General features: G+C 45.3%; 1 protein-coding gene across 3 annotated transcripts in view; it reads right to left on the bottom strand.

Moving 5' to 3' along the window:
- Aff1 (AF4/FMR2 family, member 1) overlaps positions 1-20,058 on the bottom strand; it is a 162,961-nt gene that overhangs the window by 32,466 nt on the left and 110,437 nt on the right. For all 3 annotated transcript variants that reach the window (XM_006534801.4, NM_133919.4, NM_001080798.2), the window contains 4 exons: positions 11,750-11,794; positions 7,789-7,875; positions 6,608-6,644; positions 3,871-3,922 (listed from right to left, as the gene is read on the bottom strand). In XM_006534801.4, coding sequence (XP_006534864.1) covers positions 3,871-3,922; positions 6,608-6,644; positions 7,789-7,875; positions 11,750-11,794 — 221 coding nt within the window. The remainder of the gene's footprint in view (positions 1-3,870; positions 3,923-6,607; positions 6,645-7,788; positions 7,876-11,749; positions 11,795-20,058) is intronic.

Genomic DNA, 20,058 nt, shown 5'->3' with positions numbered 1-20,058 from the left:
GTGTTCAAACGTGGTATGAAAACACAGTACGTTATTCCATCCTCCAAATGACTTGGGGGCATGGGGAGTGGAGGAAGCTGAACTCCAAGACACAGCTGGAATTCCCCAAGTTTATAATGCAGTCAGACATTTGTTGCTTTGTGTGCTTGTCTGGTCTTTAGGCAGATTCTCACTATGCAGAGAAGGCTAGCCTTGAACTCACTGAGACCTGCCTGCCTCTGCCTCCTGAGCAAGGCCTGGCATTGGTGCATTTTCCTCTTGGAGACCCAGTCTCATAATGCAGACCAAATTGTCTCCAATCCTGTGATGATAGCTTTACAGTACCCACTAATTCTGGCTTCGGGTTCCTTTTGGAAATAGGGCAGAGAAATATGGGCCACAATTGCCTGTGGGAAACCCTGGGAGGCTACGAATTATAAAGAAAGGAGAGATCATAACATAAACAAAAAAAAAAAAAATCAGATCCTGAGCCACTAAAGGCTGGAAGAGGGGAGAAGGGGAGGGGAAGAGGGAGGAAGAGGAGGGGAGGGAGGAGGGAATGGAGAGGGAAGGGCAACGGTAGAGCAGGAGGGAGCAGGGGGAGGGCTCCTTACTGCCCCTCACTGCCAATCTCTAGTTTTCTTCCAGAAACACATTAAAACACTTCCTTCTCTATGTAATGAGGTCATTGTATATAACATGACCCCAGGTTCTCAGTCACTTGAAAACAAGGTGTCCCCTTTCAAAGAAGCCAGCTGTAGCACACTAAGCAGTGTTGGCAACCACAAAAATCCGTCACTGGATACAAGACAGCACAGGTGTGTGTCCCTGAAGTACTGGGGCGGCATCTCTTTTTAATGATAGCTATCTGCCAGCAACACATTTCTCGGGTAGAGCTGTCAATGAATGCACAAGTAAAACACCGTCAAACTACAGGAGTCAACTTTCTATAAAATGGCAGGAGAGAAAAGTGAATTTTCTTAGACTAATACGATTTAGATCACCAGGTACAGGGAGCTGTGTCACTGGAGCTCATTCTAAGGGACATGTCGGGATTTGGGGTGTAAGTTTCCAGGAGCATTGAACTAGGCATCATCCCCTGCACCGCAGAGGAACAAAACAGAAAACAAGGAAGTGCCAGAAGGCCAGGGAAGGCCGGAGCCTTCCAGCTGGCATGTGAGTACGCTGTGCTGATTGGAACGGTAGCACGGTAAACGACTCCTGGCTCTCCCTCTGTACCAAGGTACTTACACACTAGCAATAGACAACATGAACACGCATGTTATTTAACCCCCCCTTAAAAAAATTAGACTACCCCTGGCTACCATTAACTCACTCAACCCCAGGTAACCCTGAAGTCCCTGTCTCTTATTCCTTCACTCAAAGCAGGGGTTGAAGCAATGACTAAATAAATGAAGTATGCACCCTTCCACCCGCTCATCCCTGAGATGTACACTAAAGCTCTACAGCGTCAAAGGCCTGAGTCCTGCAGCCCTCCTGAGGGGCTGCCAAGTGCCCTGCGCTCCCGGCAAGGAACTGCACGGGACACGATAACCTTAGGAAACATTCTGTGTTGTCCGGCAACTGCAGATCCACATCTTGGGAAGGAAGTGGACCAACAGCCAAGTGTCACTAAACAAACATACCCTCCCCTGAACTTGGAGGCAAACAGTACTGATACCATAGCTAATCAGTTACCAGCAGACAGGGTTCGCTGGAAAATAATGAGAGCAGAAGACATGCACTCACATATATTCGGCTACCACTGTGCTTGCTCCTGCACCCAAGACTAGACAGAAGCAAGAGGTACTACAGACCCAGAGGTAGGGAGTAGGGCCTCACTCTAGAATTAGTTACTTCTAGAGATAGCAAGACGTAGGTTGCCCTTCCCTTTCAAACCAAAGCATAAATAACCCTGTAATGAACAATTCTGGTGTTCCAGGAATGTTAGACAACCACCCTGCCACTCAAAGAGCTCAGCTACATTAGTGAGACTCAAGGTTGTCACCGATCAAATTAGCCACCAGCACTAAGAAACCTACCATACCAACTGTGATGAGACCATACCAACTGTTGAGAACTGCCCCATAGCACTACTGAATCACGCATTATCATCCATCCACCCAGCCTCTGCAGCACTTCTGGTACATTCTTTCTACACCCACCTGACTGCCTCAGTCCTGATTTTACCTTGCCCTGACAACCATTACAGGTACTCGTTTCAAAAATGAATGAGTAGTCTTTATTTAGAGGACCCCATCAGGAGGTGTAAGTACATTTGCAATAGAGCTTCTGTGATTTCCATGGTTGCTATGGTGTTGCTAGGACACCAGGGCTGCGTGTGATGGACAGACAGAGAAGTGACTTCTGCCCACTCCCTCTCAGGCCGCTCTGGGGTGCAGGAGCCGGCCAACCCTTCATCCTTCACTCTCAAGCAGACACAGCCACTTCCTGCCCTAGATGCCACTACTCTGCTGATCCAAGTGAGCCCTCCTGGATGCCACAATGCAATGGCCCAGACCTTTTTCCATGACCAAGGCTTGATCCTCAATCTCCAACCATCACAGACAAGTGCAGACAGAGTCTGGTAGCCTGGGGCAGTATCACAGACTCCCATGAGATTGGTCCTTGGCCCTAGTAGCTCTTCCATAGTCTAAGCTAGTGACTCAAAACTGCCAGAAAGCATGACAACACAAAACAGAAATGGGGAAAACAAAGTAACATAAGTTTGGTGAGTTTTGTCTTTTTCAAATAGAGGACATCAACAAGGAAAACCCCTCATCCACCAAGAGCACATTAAAATACATTCTGATCAAGCAAAAATAAAACATATTTTAAAACCAACAAGACAAAAACAAGCAACTCACAATCCTCCAGAAGATGAAAATTCATCTATCAAAACTCTTAGGCTACTGTTCATCTTTCTGTGTTGAAATGAGAATCACTCCGACAGTGACATGTAATAATCTCTCCAACTCATCTGACACTTTCTGGCAATGCCCTTCCCCCAAAACAAGGAACAAAAACTGAGCTTTAAAAAAAAAAAAAAAATTAGAAGAAACAGGCTAGGGAGATGGCTCAGCATATAAAAATCACTGGTGGCTTTTCCAGAGGACCAAGAGTTCAACAGTTCTTTTCCAGAGTTCAAGTCCCAGCACCTACATGGTGGTTCACAACCACCTATAATTCCAGTTCCAAGGGATCTAACGCCCTCCTCTGGCCTCCTGGGGCAGGATTCTGAACTCTGAGAGCATCTGCAACATCCATCTAACCAGTCAGTGTGCTGGTGACATCACAGACACGGAGGGGAAAGCCTGAAGAGCTAGCCTCCCTCTGTCCCTAGCAATTACTTATGGGGCAAGCAGTAAGGAAATAGTAATTGGTTACTTTAAAGAAACAAACTGGGTCAAAATGCTGAGTGAAACACCTATAACGTGAAGACTAAGTGTTCCAAAATCCCTGAATACATTTAGAGGTGCCTGACCTGGATAAGAACAGCAGGTAACAGAACAGGATACTGACAATAAATAGGCTGGAAAACGGCAGAAAATCTCATCCCATAGTCCCCCCCAAATTTAATTTCCAGAGCTAGGGTAACTTAAGTTTGAAATTTTAAAAGCCAAAGCCTTTGGAGTTCCATGGTCAATGCATAAATAATAGCTCAAGACCTTTCTTTCCAGAAAACCCCTTCAGCACATTCTACGACAGTGCATAAACCTTCAACTGGCCATTACTGGGGGTCATTTCTGCCCTCTACAGTGAAGCCCTTTTATGAACTCATTAGCTGAGAGCGAGGGGGGGTCAGTCTACATAATGGGCTTACAGGGGAAATTTGAACGCTATATTATCAAATTTTAATACACAAAGGTTGCTTTTCCCTTTTTTACTTACGAGGTTCCTTGCTGGGGATTGGGGTGGGTTTTTGAAGGCGTGTCATATTGTTCTGTGGGGAGGAAGATGCAGTCAGAACAGCATGGAAACAGTTTTATACAACCAACCACTCGCTGAGTTCCCTCTTGTCAGCTTTTCCCCGTTACCCAGGTGCAGTACCAATCTGCACTTGATGCAGCCGCTTGGGGCAGCATTTATGGTCTCATGAAAGAGAATGCTTCTTTGGAAACGAAACGGCAGCAACGGACTTTTAGCCAGAGCACAGAGCTTGAGGTGGCACCCATCCTGCTCATAACTGCGGGGGACAGTTTCTGTTCTTGATGACAATTGATTAGGCCCCTAAGGGTGCTCCATGACAATTCTGTTCTCAAATCATACCTGGCTTGACTCTCAGGTTCATCCTTGTTTGTTTTGTATAGCCTCTCTCCCACATCTGTCCCTCCTGGAGTCAATCTCCCATAGTATAATTCATTCACTCAGCTGCTATTTATAGACAGCCTGGTAGAGACCAATATGTATACAGACATCTGTCCCATTCTGCAAAGGTACCCGAGGGACACGAAACAGGCCCACAAACATCCACTACCTAGGGCAGTCTGAGGTAAGTACATGGGGCAATTATGTAAATTTACTGTCCTCAGATTCCATAGTCTACCAGTAATGACCAAAGGCCAATTGTGGAAAGCTTACAATGGCTAAATCAGAGAGAACGTGTGGGATTCTGCCAGCAGTGTGGATGCAGGAAGACCTTCAGGAAGAAGAAGAGCCCATGTGGAGAGATGGAGAAGTTAAGCCCCGGGTGTGTCCCAGGTGAGGTTGGGTGTGCAGTGGCCAGGAGGAAGAGGGGTGAGAGCCAGGTTCACAGAACTGGATCCAGGACAGAAAGTTCAGGGACATGGCACAGGGGTGCCACAGAGAGATTCATCCCCAAGGACTGTCCTGATGTACCCAAAAGGCCGTTGATGTGTCCACACAGGGACTCAGGGTCAGGGGACCAATGCTGGGTGAGCAACTCTTAAACCCTCCTGCACTTGCAGTTACCCACTCTCTCCTCATGGTGGCAGCAGCTCTCACATTTTCAAATTGCTGTCCTGTGGCCTAGACATCTAGAGCTACAGGAGCCAGGAACTCACAAGGACTCTGATGGGAAGGTATCCTGGCCAATGCAAACTGGAAATCTTTAGGCAGCCATGTTGTGTAAGCACAGACATAAGAAGCAAGACACTCAGATATTCCGAAACATATGTTTTGGTACAATAGGCTCAGTGGGGTTTTTTGTTGTTGTTTTTGGCTTTTTTTGTTTGTTTTTTGTTTTTTAAAAAGAATTCACTGGGCAGTGGTAGCACACAGCTTTAATCCAAGCAATCAGGAGACAGAAGGAGGTGGCTCTGTGAGTTCAAGGTCAGCCTGGCATACAAAACAAGTTCCAGGCCAGGCAGAGCTACACAGAGCAACACTGTCTCAAAAACAAAACAAAACAAAAAAACAGAAAAACAACGAAACAAAACAACAGGAACAAAAAAACAAACCAAATATAAACTGACTTGCTATCATACTAAGACAGGAATGCTGTCTTAGTTAGTGTCCTTATGGCTGTGATTAAAACAACAAGATCAAAGGCAGCTTAGAGTGAAAAGGGTCACATCACTCAAGGAAGTCAAGGCAGGAGCTCAAGGCAGGAACTGGAGCAGAGCAGAGACCATAGAAGAGCACACCTTACTGACCGTGCTCCTCACAGCTTGCTCCACGTGCCTTCTTATGGCACCAGGACCACCAGCCCACAGGTGGCATGCTGGCAGTGAGCTGGGTCCTCCCACATCAATTAGCAGTCAAAAAAATGACTACAGTCCGTCCCCCACCCCCACCCCTACCCACCCCCCAGGTCCAGTTTGGCAGGGCAATTTTTTCAATGGAAGCTCCCTCTTCTAAAGTGGCTCTCGCCTGTGTTGAGTTGAGATGAAACTGGCCTGCAGGCTACACTCTGCAATGGAGGTTGTGCTCATCTGATAGCCACAGAGGCCACATTATTATTCACAGGAGCATTCCATTAACCAGAGAACTGTCAGCCCAGTCTCCCAGCATCAGACAGCTGAGTGAGTCAGGTTTCATGCTATAGGAAACCACTGATGGGCTAAATACTTTATCCTTAAATACAGTTCCAAGAGTTGTAGTCAACCTAACCATGTGTCAGCTAGGTGTGGTGGCACACTAATTTAACCCAACAGAGGCGGTGGATCTGAGTTAGAGGCCAGCCCGGTCTACAAAGTGAGTTCTAGGACAGCCAGAGAAACCCTGTCTTGAAAAACAAGACATAAGGGATGGAGAGACTCAGTAGTCAGGAACACTGAGTGATCTTACAAAGGTTCTGAGTTTAATTCCCAGCAACCACAATGGTGTCTCACAACCATCAGTACTGGAATCCGATGCCCTCATCTGGTATGTCTGAAGACAGCAACAGTGTACTCATATACATAAAACAAATAAATAAATCTTTTAAAAAAAATGTACCATGATGTAAAGAAAAAGAAAAGTAAATGTGCCATGTAATATTAACTTGTATTTGTTTAGAATTTAATGAAAACAGCTTACTTCATACAGTACCTACAGAGTGGCTCTGAGTTTTGTTTTGAGTGTATCATTGCCAAATCGGTTAACAATTATTAAAAACAAAAACAAACCACAACAAAGGAGCACGGATTTGCTCTGTAAGCAACACAAACGGCAGACGGTCACTCACTTTGGCTCTGGGTTGCAGGACTGACGTGCAGAGGGTCCTAAGAAGAAACGTTCACCATTAGAGCTGTGTGGCTTACAGCAACACCATGTAGGCTTTATAGCAAACGATATTTTCCTAAAACTCAAATTTGGAGAAAACAATGTAGCGATGGCGAAGGGAACAGTCTACTCATCGCCTGCTACATGAAGCAAACCGCCCGCCTTCTATAGGCCTCTGCAAGGCCCAAACAGCCCAATTCTCCAGTAAATCATCAATCACACCGAACAGACAAGATGGACACTGACCAATCTGATCTCTGCATGTTCTTAATGGATCTTCTTGGTTTAAAAGCATTGTTATAAACAGGGTGGAATAAACGAGGTAAGTTTGGGGTTTGTAGGTAGAGCTCCTCAAAACAGTACCATGGAAAAGGTTCCTAGAGATATGAATATGAATATGGCATCGAGCCAGACAGACCCCTGCGCTCAGGATACATCCATGCTAAAGGTTATTTAAAAGTATACACTGGGAATGGAGAGATGGCTCAGTGTTAAGAGGGATCATGGCTCTTCCACAGAGCAGAGTTCGATTCCCAGCACCACCGTGACAGCTCACAACCATCTAATACACCAGTACCAAGAGAGCCATCAACCTCTTCTGGCCTCTGTGGCCACAGCACACACGTGCTGCACACACAAAGTCATGCATGCAGGTGGCACACCCATGCCCACTAAAACAAAACAGAAAAATACTTTTAAAGTATAAGCCAAAAAGAAAAGGATGGCTGTTTCAATACATCACTGAAAACGTGCCAGTAGTCTGTTTGGTTGTTATGGAAACCAACATTAGCGTTAGCTGTTCACTTCAAAAAACTTTTAGGAAGTATAAGATAAACAAGGTTTGTTATCTAGAGAATAAGCCCTCAAATGAGAAACTGCACGAAGAAGTTTTGAAGATATAAAGCCCTATACAATTCTAAGACATTCTTGCTAACATGAGAAGGAGAATAAATTATCTAAAAGCCTTAGGAAGTACCATAAAAGCTAAACCGTGACCTTTAGCCCAGTCTCCAAAGATTCCAGAGAGCAAGGACCAGAGCACCACCCTGTATTCTTCTCACTGTGGTGGATACAGTATCTGCAGCACACCCCTACACTTCCCTCTGCTGCAGATATTGTGCCCGTCATGATTTATGGAATTACCTTTGTGGGGAAAGGAAATCTGGACGGCTCGGCTGTACTGGGTGTGTGTATGGCTGTCAGAGGCGGTGGCCACGAGTGGGTCATTTCCTAGAAAGAGATTTGGAAAAGGAAGGGAAGGCAGACGTAAGTGGAACATCCGAATTAGTTTTCAGCTAACAAAGTGGGCAACACTTGTACCAGGCTACATACACTGGAAGCTGAACAAAAAAACTGACAAAAAGCAGCTTAAGAACATTAGATTAGAAACTGAGCGGCCCAGCAAGAACACCACAGTGCGCAAGCGCTCCAGCAGGTGCCGGCAGGCTGGTGCAGCTCTGGGCCCTGGAGCAGCAGGCAGCTCTGGGAAGGCTGAGCCAAGAAAGGCCACCATCTCGGCACATTCTGCCTTGCAGCTTCTCCACTGCACTTCCGGGAATTATTGAAGTTCAAAGGAAGAACTTTCCTGTTTGACTTAAACAAACAAGTCATTGAGGCCACTTGCTCCGTGCGGGAGGGTTCTAATAGATTTGACCCTTCCCTGGCGGCACCGTCAGCAGGCTTAAGAAGCAAAACTTTAATCACTCCCTAATATCTGAGTTAAAGGCAAGGTTTCTAGCACTTACGAATTAATATGCTCTTCAGCACAATCGTGGCGTTTATGCTGCTTTGCTTAAGCACTAAAGGGAAATTAGGTATTGTTGATTAAGTGTGTTATCAGGAACACGCACATCCGCGCATGCACACGTGCACACAAACACTATGAGATAAGCATGGTGTGTAGAACTCTCCTGCTTCAGCCTCCTGAGTGTTTGCTGAGTTAGAGCAAGCAGCACCAACCTTAGCAGCTGCACCATGTTTAACTGAAATGGAGACTTCCAGGCACTCTGATCGTGTGCCAGTGAACTCCTGCTCTTTTGCTTAGTCGGAATGTTTCCTGATAACTTATTACAACTGTGGAATTTGTGACTTTTAACTACCAATTATTCCTAACACTACCCAAGACCTAAGGCTACGTCCTGAGAAAGCCCACAGCTGGGAAGTATAGCAACACTTTCAGACTCTAGGCGGTACTGTGGTAGTCAAAAGAACCTTCTCACTTCCCTAACACCTTAGACATTAGGGGAATTGGGGCCATTACAAAGAAAAGAACGGTTGACTCCAAGCCATCCTACCGGCAAAGATGGACTGTATGGTACCTCTTTAGCCCAACACTGCTAGGCCTTACAGCTGTAGTCTTCTCTCACTCCTTGCTCATCACACACACACACACACACACACGCACACACACACACAAGAACCACCATGGTACTAGCCATTCCTCTAGAAACACGATCAACCTGTGGCCTTCTCCCCCACACTATTCCTCGGTTCTCTACTTTGTTCACTCGCCAGTCATTCACATGGCAACTTTACCCCTCCTACCCCCATCCTCACGGAAGCAATGGCTCTATCATCTTCACTGACATCCAACAACCTAGAACCCTATCTGAATACCAAATAAGCAAGCAATAATGCTACTCCACATAAAGCCGTCACCACAGGAGGCTGTAGCCTCCCCCAGCCTTGAGTAGGCTGGCTTTGACCTTGCTGCCACTGAGCATGAGATCACCTGGGGTGGAGCCTTCCGACTTAGACAGCTCTATTGTTCTGTCACCTGCAGCGACTCTACTCCAAGACACTGCTACCTGCTGAGAGGCCCTAGAGATATTCAGGAGACTGCATCCAGCAGATCACCTACAGGCTGGCAACAGGCACCAAGAATGGATTGGCGGGGGATGGGCCTCCCTTTATAAGCACAGGCTCAGGTGATGCCAGCGTGTACACCTCCATGGGCCCCTAGAACCATGCCACTCAACAGGCAGCTCTGGCTGAGAGCCCCAGGGAGCACACCACTTCCTCTTTACTTCCACAGTAAACATGGCCCTAGAGAACCAATGAGAACCGATAGCAAGCACCATCTAGGGCCGAAAGAAACGTCACTCTTAGGAAAGGTCGGTGGGCTCCTGGTAAGCTCAAGATTGTTGACACAAAAGAATGGGAACCTTGACCAGAAGGCTCTGGATCAGCCCCTCATATAGAGCACAGGGGTCGCCTGCTAGCTCAGAGCCCTGCTTCCACCATGAGAGAGCCAAGGCTGGAGAATGTGAAACAGAAAGGCAGAGTTGGGCTTTCTCTGTGAAGAGGCCCCTGCCGCTTCTGTCCGGGATCCCTTCTTCCACTTCTCACTTCTGACTCCCAAATGTGACTTTGCTCACATTTCAGTCTGAGCGTCCCCAGCACAGCACCGGGTGAGGAGGACGGGAGGGTGGCTGTTTTGACTATGGCACAGTACTATAATGCTATCACCCCTGAGCAAAGGATATGGTTTGTCTTCTACACATCAAACCCCACAACACAATGCCCACGGAGGCCCACCCTCTCTCTCAGTCACTCCGGGGTAAATACAGAATAGATCACACCCTGTTTCAGAGAGGATGCTAAGTGGTCATCTATAATAAGTAATTTAGGATTTTGAGATGATGTGTGGAAATTTTCAGAATCATGAAGTGTAAAAGTTAATACCAAAGCCTGAGCAGGGTAATTAGTTAAAAATCCACCCTCCTTGCTAATTGGCGAGAACATCAGCTTTCAGTGGTTCAAAGCATGTCTCTCAGGAGTGACTGCAAAGCCCTAACTACAGAAAGAAGAATACAGAATACAGACAAAAATAACACAAGTACTGTTCAAACATTTGCTGAAATGCTGCTTTTGTTTGGTTGGTTGGTTTGGTTTTTCGAGACAGGATTTATCTGTATAGCCCTGGCTGTCCTGGAACTCACTCTGTAGACCAGGCTGGCCTTGAACTCAGAAATCCGCCTGCCTCTGCCTCCCAAGTGCTGGGATTAAAGGTGTGCGCCACCACACCCGGCTTTGTTTGTTTTTAAAATAAAGAAAAATCACAAATGAAAAATATAACCAATATTCTTTCTTATTTAATGGCGGCAAGCAGCAGCATTGGTTAGTATTTTTGCAACGAAGGTGGAATTAAAGTAAAATTTGGAGTAAATTTTTAGAGAAAAACAGTGAGCAGGAGATTAAAATTCATAGATCCAGAACTTCAAAAGAACCAAATTTTACAATAAAAGCTACAAGAATATCACTAAGACCAACAGGAGCAAATCATGAGCCATAGAGAAAATAAGGAACACACAGGAAAGCACCCCCACCCCAGGTTATTACAATTACTGAATACAAATAATAAATTAAGCTCTGAATTTCAGGAGGGTCACATGACAATTTGTTCACTTCTCTTGAGAAAAGCAAGCTCACAGGTCAAGAGAAGAATCTACTAAGATTAATTTAGTTTTGTTGGTTTTTTTGTTTTGTTTTGTTTTGTCTAGTGCAAGAAAACCAGAGTGGGAGGGTAATATATGTGTGGCCACATTTACAATAGGTACTGAACATAACTATACATTTACAGCAGCAGGCGGGTAATGTGTGGGGTAATATGCGGGAGGTAATGTATATAGTGATACATTTGCAGCAACAAGGTGTTCACACAACTCAAATAAGCAAGCAGACAAAAACAACCCAATGTGGAAGTCTAAATATGACCATTCATTCGTGTGTGTGTGTGTGTGTGTGTGTGTATGTGTGTGTGTGTGACAGGATCTCACTGAGTAACCACAGCTTGCCTGATCATCTGCCTGCTTCTGCAGTCAAGTGCATATGCCTCCTCCACTGATTTCAAGTTTCAAGATCTCAGAGGCCACAGGCACCAGGTTTCACTGTATAAAAAGCAAGATCACAGACACGGGGCTATTTAAAGCCTGGTACTGTCCATGCTATGCCCATTGAGGGTGTTTCTTCTCTGGGAAATGAGCACACTCCCCAGTCTTTATGGAAAAGCAGAACTTGAGAAATTCACAAAACAGTGATCCAAATTCTTGCAGTTTGTAAACTTCATCTTCAAACCCACAACAGGAATTATTAACTAACTCACCTTCAGAATCTCTTCAACGCAATGGACTTCATTGGAGTACGGCTGCTGCAAAGGAAACGAGAGAGAGCTTAATTTAAAAACCTTGCCAGTGGAACTGATTGCAGTGCTAGGTACAGGTGTGGATCAGCCTGGGTAGGTTGGCTTCAGGACCTACCCTTTACTACCAGAGTGCTAGGAACTGCACCGTGGAAGAAGGAAACACCGACTTCATCTTGGGGAAGAGCAGGAGGCTAGAGGCTCACCCGCACCCATCTGAATGTGACCACTTCGCTGAAGGTAGCCCGGGAGAAAAGTGAGGGTTGGGGACATAGCTCGGTAGTAAAGCACTTGCCTGGCTTGTGTAAGGCCCCCATCTCAACAAAGAAGGGGGAAGGAGAGGATGAGGGGAGAGGGGAGAAAGGTATTGATAAATCTAAGAGAGCACCAGATGAACAGAAATGGAGGCAAGAGTAATCAAATAATGAAGCTGGCTACCTTACAGTAACATCCACTGAAGAGCATAGACATGGACAATGTCTGAGTACTAGAGGACCCACAGGGGCCAAGCCCAGGCAGGAAACAGCTCTTCAATACAGTCCTCTACAACTCATTTCTACATTTGAAGATTTCTGTCTGTCTTTCTGTGTGTGTCTCTCTGTCTCTCCCTGCCTCTCTCTCTCTCTGTCTCTCTCTGTCTCTGTCTCTTTCTCTCTGTCTCTCTGTCTCTCTGTCTCTGTCTCTGTCTCTCTCTCTCTCTCTCTGTGGGTGTATATAGTGGGATTTGTGTAGGTATTCCCAGAAGCCAGAGGAGGATGTCACAATCCCCGGTGTTGGAGTTACACACTAAGTTGTAAGCTGCATGGTAGGGTGTTATTTATGAATCAAACTTGGGTCTCCTTTTCTGGAGGAACAGTATGAACTCATAAATGCTGAGCCATCTCTCTGGCCTTTATGTGCATAAAGGACAACACAGGAAGTGATGAGATAGAGTGATGAGATAGAGCGACCTGATCTCTAACTAAATAGAAAGCATCAAATGTGGCAGCTAGACTTGCTGTGATAGACAGCTCTGAGAAAACTCCACTTTATAGTCTATGTACTTTTAAGCACAAAGAAAAGCAAAAAGGTTAAATCTAAAATTTTCCGACATTAGGAACCCAGAATGCAGCCCACAAATCTACTGCTTCTGTTCTGTGTCACTCGCGAGCCCTTGTACACACAGCAAGTGCCACATCAGGTGATGCCCCCGCAGACAGCAGGCTGGTACAAAGCAGCCTTGCCCCTGGGCTCAGCTACAACTGAAGAGTGTCCCATCCTGGGCTGGAGAGATGGCTCAGTGGTTTAGAGCACTGACTGCTCTTCCAGAGGTCCCGAATTCAATCCCCAGCAATCACATCAGATGGCTCACAACCATCTGATGGGGTCTGATGCCCTCTTCTGGTGTGTCTGAAGAGAGCAATGGTGGTATTCTCATATGCATAAAATAAATAAATAAATCTTAAAAAAAAAAAAAAAGAGTGTCCCATCCTATAACACTGGTTGCTAATTCATAACCGAGGGTTTGTTAGCCATCATCCTAGTCATTCCAACTTAGGAACAATCAAAAGAAAACAGAGTATAACTTCTGTACCAGGCTGTGAACAAATCTAACAGCCATGTCAAAATGGAAACACCACTTCGGTATGTGTTCACTAATGTCACCCTAATGACTTGGGGACATTTTTGGAGCTTTGTGTTTATAAGGCACAGCCAGGAAGTTCTGAGGTACAACCCGAGAAGGGTAAGGACATTCCTACTCCACTGCCGTCTATCCAGTCCTTCCTCAGACATTCTGCATGTCAAACCGGCTTTTAGTTTCCAAAATCCACTAAAAGATGTCATAGGACCAAATGATAGTGTCACAGTTTAGCATAAGTATCAGAAACAAAAGGAGAAAAAGGAAAAGGGGAGAAAAAAGGCTGTTTCCACCTGGACATAAACTAAACTGGTTCCAATGACTGACATCTATTGTTAGAAAAAAAAGTCACCATCAGTAGTACATATACATGAAACAACAGAGCCTGGGACTCCAATGTCTATGAACTATAGTTCCACCTCCTGCCTGGGACTAAGCTGGGGAATGGCTGAGAAGCAACCAGCAGTAAAAGGAAACGGTAAAGCAGCTCTGATGAGGACCAACCAAGACCTGGCCAATTCTTTCTAAAATCAGAATGGGGTGGGAAGCCACCCTCCAAGGTGTACCCTCCTTAGAGGTGACTTCATGCTCACAAAGTGCTGGAAGCAATCCTCATATCCCCTTATTCTCCTTCTGAGGTAGAGCATGCTTCCTGGTGCCTTCTCCTGCCCACATGCCCATCCACACAAACCATGAACTGCTGCGGTGTTAATTAGTGTTCATCCCCTTTCTTCCCAACCCATCTATGTACGCCCGGCTACCTCTGAACCTATATTTAAAAGAAAGGGCTGGTGAGGTGGCTCGGTGGGTAGGGGTACCAAGCCTGATGAGGAGATCAGTGCCCACAAGCCACATGGTAGGAGAGAACTAAGTCCCAGTTTTCCTCTGGCCTCTACATTTGTGCTGTGCCTTCTGCACACACACACACACACACACACACACACACACACACACCATACATATATGCATGTGCACACACCCGTACACCATACATACATATGATCACACAACCATACATATTCATGTGCACAAACACATACACCATACATATGTACTTGTGCACACACACACACACACACAACACTCTCCCCTAAGTAATAAAAGTAAAACAAAAAAGAGGCTACATAAGTCAGTGCAGCCCAAGTCTACCAAGGTTTCATCTGAGAGTACAAATCTCTAGCAAGTCAGAGGACAGGCTGCCTTGAGCAATAAAGTGCAGCCCAGCACCTCCGAGCTTGCCTCTGCCACTGAAAGGAAACTTCCAACAAGGAAGGAGATGCTGAAAAGACCTGTGTGCTAACCTTGCTCTTAAAAGCCACATGGCCCCTGTGGGGCTCAGGTTACCTACTGTCACTCCTGCTGAGCATAGCCAGGCTCTTCACGGAACTCTTGCCCCAGAATGAACTATCAGTCCTGGCTAAGAAGCTGAGACTTATAAAAAGATTATATAAAAGGATTCCTTCCGGAACACTAGATAATAAAACACAACAGCAAAATCGATAATTGGTCAAGAGGAACAGGGGTCTCCTAAGGCTGTGTGTGAAGGCTTGCTGACTAACTTCCAGAACTCAGTCCTGCCTCCACACTTGGTGTCTGTGTTCCTGGAGTAGGCAGGACACCACTGCTGACCTCACATCACATGGGATTCTATACAGAGACCAACGTTCCAGCAGGGTGACATCCCCACGGGCATGGCCGTAAATAACACTAGAACAATAGCCCTACTCAACAAAGCAGAGAACACAGCAGTTACTTCTTGAACTCAGGTTATACTTGGCACTGCATTAAACTATTTACATACTATTATTTCCTCAAATTGATACCATTGATTATGAAATCGATCACTAGCTTGGCGTGGAGAAAGTTGTTCCATTTCCCCACCCATCGACCCCGAAGTGGACATCCCCACTCCGAAAGCCTTTAGATCAATTAAAAGGTCTCAGGGAGTGGAATACGGTATCCAGTTTCATTCTCCTATCAACCACCGCGGTAGGCATTTTTTACAACATGCAGACTAAAACCGGTGTGTTACCCAAGGTCACACAAAAGCTCTGAATCGGCTGAGCCAAGCCTCAAGATCCTGTCAAACTGGCTTCCCAAAGATTGTCTGTGCCTGAGACAGACACACCAATATTTGAGCAGGTTTCTGTTCTAAGCATGACCAAAACCATTTGTTAAGGACTTCACACGTCACCATCTCTCACTGCTGGTCACCCACAAGTTCCAGAGCAAAACACTGAGCATGGCCTGAAAATGACACTCGGTACTGACACCAAAACGAGGAGTCCCTTGCAAAGGACTTCTGGACTTTGGTTTACTACCAAAAGAACGGAATAGAAGAGACACCTGGCCACCGAGACTGGTGGCTCCTGCCCAAGTCCAATTGGCATCAAGTTTCAACAGAAAAGAGCTTTTACAACAGTGCTACTTTCGTGAAGGCTTACCAGGAAATGGGGGCCACAGCGGCTGAATACTGAAGAGGAAGCCAGGCCCCAGCTTCTCTAGGGTGGCTTCGCTCGGGACCTGCTCTGTGATCTTGGATACAATTCAGCTTTGGGACTATTTCCTTATGGTGATAAAGGAGAATGTTACCAAATCTAACCACCTCACAGGAGCAGGGTGAAGCCAAGTACGCTGCCATGGGAATTAAAGTAAGGAAATGCCCAGTGCCAACATGAATTATCTAAGTATTATTCAGTAATGTGACTGTTTCAAAAGAAATTCTAACCAATTTTCATAGATACTTTTCTTCAAATACACTGCCTCCTGGATTGCTGTCTGCTGCTCAGTAAGTTGAGTGTCCACTGTCCGCCTACCTGAAACTCACTTCCCCCTCCCTCCTCCTGCTCAGGGGCTGGTGAAAACACACCCTGTCACTCCCCCTTTGCCATGGTGTTCCTGAGACCACTTGCTATAGCATGACTCCTGCAGAGACATCTGTACTGTGCCCTGTAGAGCTGCCCTAGACTTGTCTATACACCATCGGCTTATGTCCTCTGCTTCTTCTAGGTTACAAGTTCTAGGAAAGCAGAGGGCAGCCTCCCCCACGCCCACCTGACCACACACTACCTGCTACATAAACGCCACCAATGATATTTGCTGGTCTTTCTGTTCTTCAAACTTAGAATTCTCATTTTTTTTCTGAGGTTGGAGACATGACTCAACGATCAAAAGCACATACTGCTGTTGTAGAGGACCTGGGTGGGAATCCCAGAGCCCATACCATATCTCTAAGTCGAGTTCCAGGGGAGCCAGCCCTCTTCTGGCCTCTCTGAGGAGGCACACCAAGCCCACACACGATGCACAAATACACATAATAAAAAAATTAAAATAAATTTCAAATCTGAGGGATTTGAAAGCACGTTAGGTGCTGTAAGCTGTCTGAATTAGAAATAAACACGTGGGCTAACAATATAGAAACAAGTATATGCCGGGATACAGGATCCATCTATCCCCATTTCTCCTTAGACTGGATTGGGAACAAGTCAAAGGACTTACAAGACCTAAGCTATGGGACAGATGCAAGGTTCACTGGCAGAAGAATAGAGAGTTCAAAACCCCAGCATCACTTAGGCAATGGCTCCCATAAACAGGGTTGGAGGGCAAGAGAGGAGGAAGCTAGGCTGTGTGGGTGAGCATGAGCATATGGAAGCCAGGGGCTGCTGTGGGTGGCTCTCCACTATAGTTTGAGACAGGGTCTCTCACTACACCTGGTGCTTCTTGTTTGACTCGGCTGACTAGTAAAAGCAGCCCCTGCCTCAGCTTCCTCCACCCCTAAGCTGCAGTTCCAGGCATGTGCTATCCAGCTTTTACATGAGTTCTGGTGGTCTCAACTTCATGGTTACTTACACAGTAAGCATTTTATACCCCATCTCCCCAGCCAGCCCAAGCTACCAATTCCAGTTACATGCATCCTTTGAACTATAGCACTGATGTGTTCCAAACAACATGTTCACAAGGTTTCCGGTCAGCCTGCAAACAACGGGATACTACAAACACTGACTAATGCAACTACAGGGTCACATGAAAAAAATATTATGCAACTATGATAAAGGACAAGGAAGCCAGATATGCCGATGAGAATATATAACATTATATACAGGACATTACTGATGAGGTAATACCCTAACTATATGAAACAGAAGAAAAATAAACAAGGTACTTTGTCAGCATTTACATAAGTGAAAATGTCGGGGAACAAAACACCCATGGAAGGAGTTACAGAGACACAGTTTGGAGCTGAGATGAAAGGATGGATCATCTAGAGACTGCCCCACCCAGGGATCCATCCCATAAACAGCCTCCAAACGCAGACACCATTGCATACACCAGCAAGATTTTGCTGAAAGGACCCTGATATAGCTGTCTCTTGTGAGACTAGGCCGGGGCCCATCGGTCATGCAAACTTTATATGCCCTAGTACAGGGAAACGCCAGGGCCAAAAAGTGGGAGTGGGTGGGTAGGGGAGAGGGCGGGGGTGGGGTGGGGGGGGTAGGGTATGGGGGACTTTTGGGATAGCATTGGAAATGTAAATGAGGAAAATACCTAATTAAAAATATTTAAAAAGGAAAAAAAAAAAAAAAAAGAAAATGTCAGAGACTAGATTGTGTGTTTAGAGTTGACTTCTATGCTTAAAATACAGCTAAGAATACACAAAAAAAACCCATCAGTTTCCTCTACAAAGAACAACAGGAAAGATTTCAACTCCCTATCTCCTTATTTTTTTTAAACTTTTAAATCCTAAGCCCTTAAATTTAGTGATAAAACAAACATGGGCTGGAGAGATGGCTCAGCGGTTAAGAGCACTGACTCACATATATAAAATAAATAAATCTTAAAAATAAACAAACAAACATAGAACATAAAAACAGAAGACAAAACCAAACCAAACAAACAAAACAGAACCCATAAACATTAGACTGAAATTAAAAACGTCTCAAAGTCCACCACCTGCTTCCAGCTCCTGGCCCTTGGTTACCCTTCCTCTGTGTCTGCCCTGTGTCTGCCCTTCCAGAGTCTGTCCTCAGCAGCACTCAGCACGGCCCACTCACCACAAAGCAGGGCACTGAGAGGCCGCCTCCTGATCAGCAGCCAACTTCCCAGAGTGGCCGGAGGCATAGGCATCAGAGCTGTAGCCCGTTCTCACTCCCTAATGAAACTGGAAAAGCTTTGCTTGAGAGAAAGGCAGCTTTTACCTCTCTTTCTCTTCTTAGCACTTAAGTACTGAACAGGGGACCTAGGAGCTTGCCTCTTGAGTAAGGACCTCAGCCGAGCCTTCAATAAGAAGTTAACAAAGGCTGACACAGTGACACACACGTGTCTGTAATTTCTACTGCTCTTGAGGCAGGGGCAAAGACAGGGAAATCACTGGAAGCCTGGGGGCTGGCTAGCCTGGCATACACAGAAGAGGGGTGTGTGGGGAACCCTAGGTTAAACAAAGAAGAGGTTGTTCCCTGACATTGCCCCATGGCAATGCTTGCTCTATCTCAAACGTGTTCATACACACACACACACACACACACACACACACACACACACACACAGAGATATATGCTGGAGCACACATACCAAACACATTATAAATAAGTATTAAACGTACATATATGAAATACACAAAGCCTGGAATGGCAATGATAAGGGAGAAATAAGACAGTGCATGCTAAAGTCTGTGCCATACATAAAAATGCATGCAATTCTAAGAGGACACCATAATCACCACTTCTGGGAAAGATTAGAAATGGAGACCAAAAGGCCTGACTGAACAAAGCTTCACATAATGATAATTGTATTCTGTGAATAAGCAGTAAATCACCTACACAGCTAACTTGGCTCGAAGAACAGGCTCGCACCACCTGGGTATGCCTGCTTCTGCCGGAAGACACATAAAGGCACAGGCATTACAGCTCCATAGCCCCTGGGCGACTGTCTTTATGTCAACTTCCATACCTCAAACTTTAAGAGGTTTTGTTTTAAGGCTTCTGGATAGATGTATGTGAGTTCTTATACATCAAATTAAAACAGTAAACACACACACACAGAGGTGTTTGCGACAATTAATAAAAAATAATTGCTAACACACCCTATACAGTTTCTTTAATTGAAAGGATGCTATGTAAGTTGCAGTCAACTACTAAAATCTCCCCTTAAAGATTATTAATGGGGCTAGAAAGATGGAAAAGCAGTTAAAACTGCTCACTGCTCTCAATACCCAAATCTGCCTACACTGAATGGTTCATGACCCCATCTCTGGCCTCCAATGACACTATTTAGGTGCAGAGACACACACATCATTTTAAAAACATTTTTACATGGTCTTGTGGTGCACACCTTAAATCCCAGAACTCGGGAGGCAGAAGGAGTTCCAGAATAAACCGGGCTATACAGAGAAACCCTATCTCAAAAAACAAAACAAAAATGAAGCAAACAAAAAATAAAAAAATAACATTTTTACTGAAGATTTTTAAACATGATTTCTCTCCCTAAACATGTTCCAAAAAGTAGACAGGGTTTTTTTTTTTTTTTGTATTTTCTTATTTTTAACCTTACATTTATTTGTGCACATGTGTACGCATGTGCATGTATGGGTGCATGCATATCAAAGTGTGTATTATCTAGTTAGGGGATAATTCGTGTTCCTTCCATGATGTGGGTCCCT

The sequence above is a fragment of the Mus musculus genome, chromosome 5 (genome assembly GCF_000001635.26).
Source record: "Mus musculus strain C57BL/6J chromosome 5, GRCm38.p6 C57BL/6J".
Lineage (NCBI taxonomy): Eukaryota > Metazoa > Chordata > Mammalia > Rodentia > Muridae > Mus > Mus musculus.
Note: the sequence above shows the minus strand (reverse complement) of the source record. Positions and strands in the feature narration are given on the sequence as shown.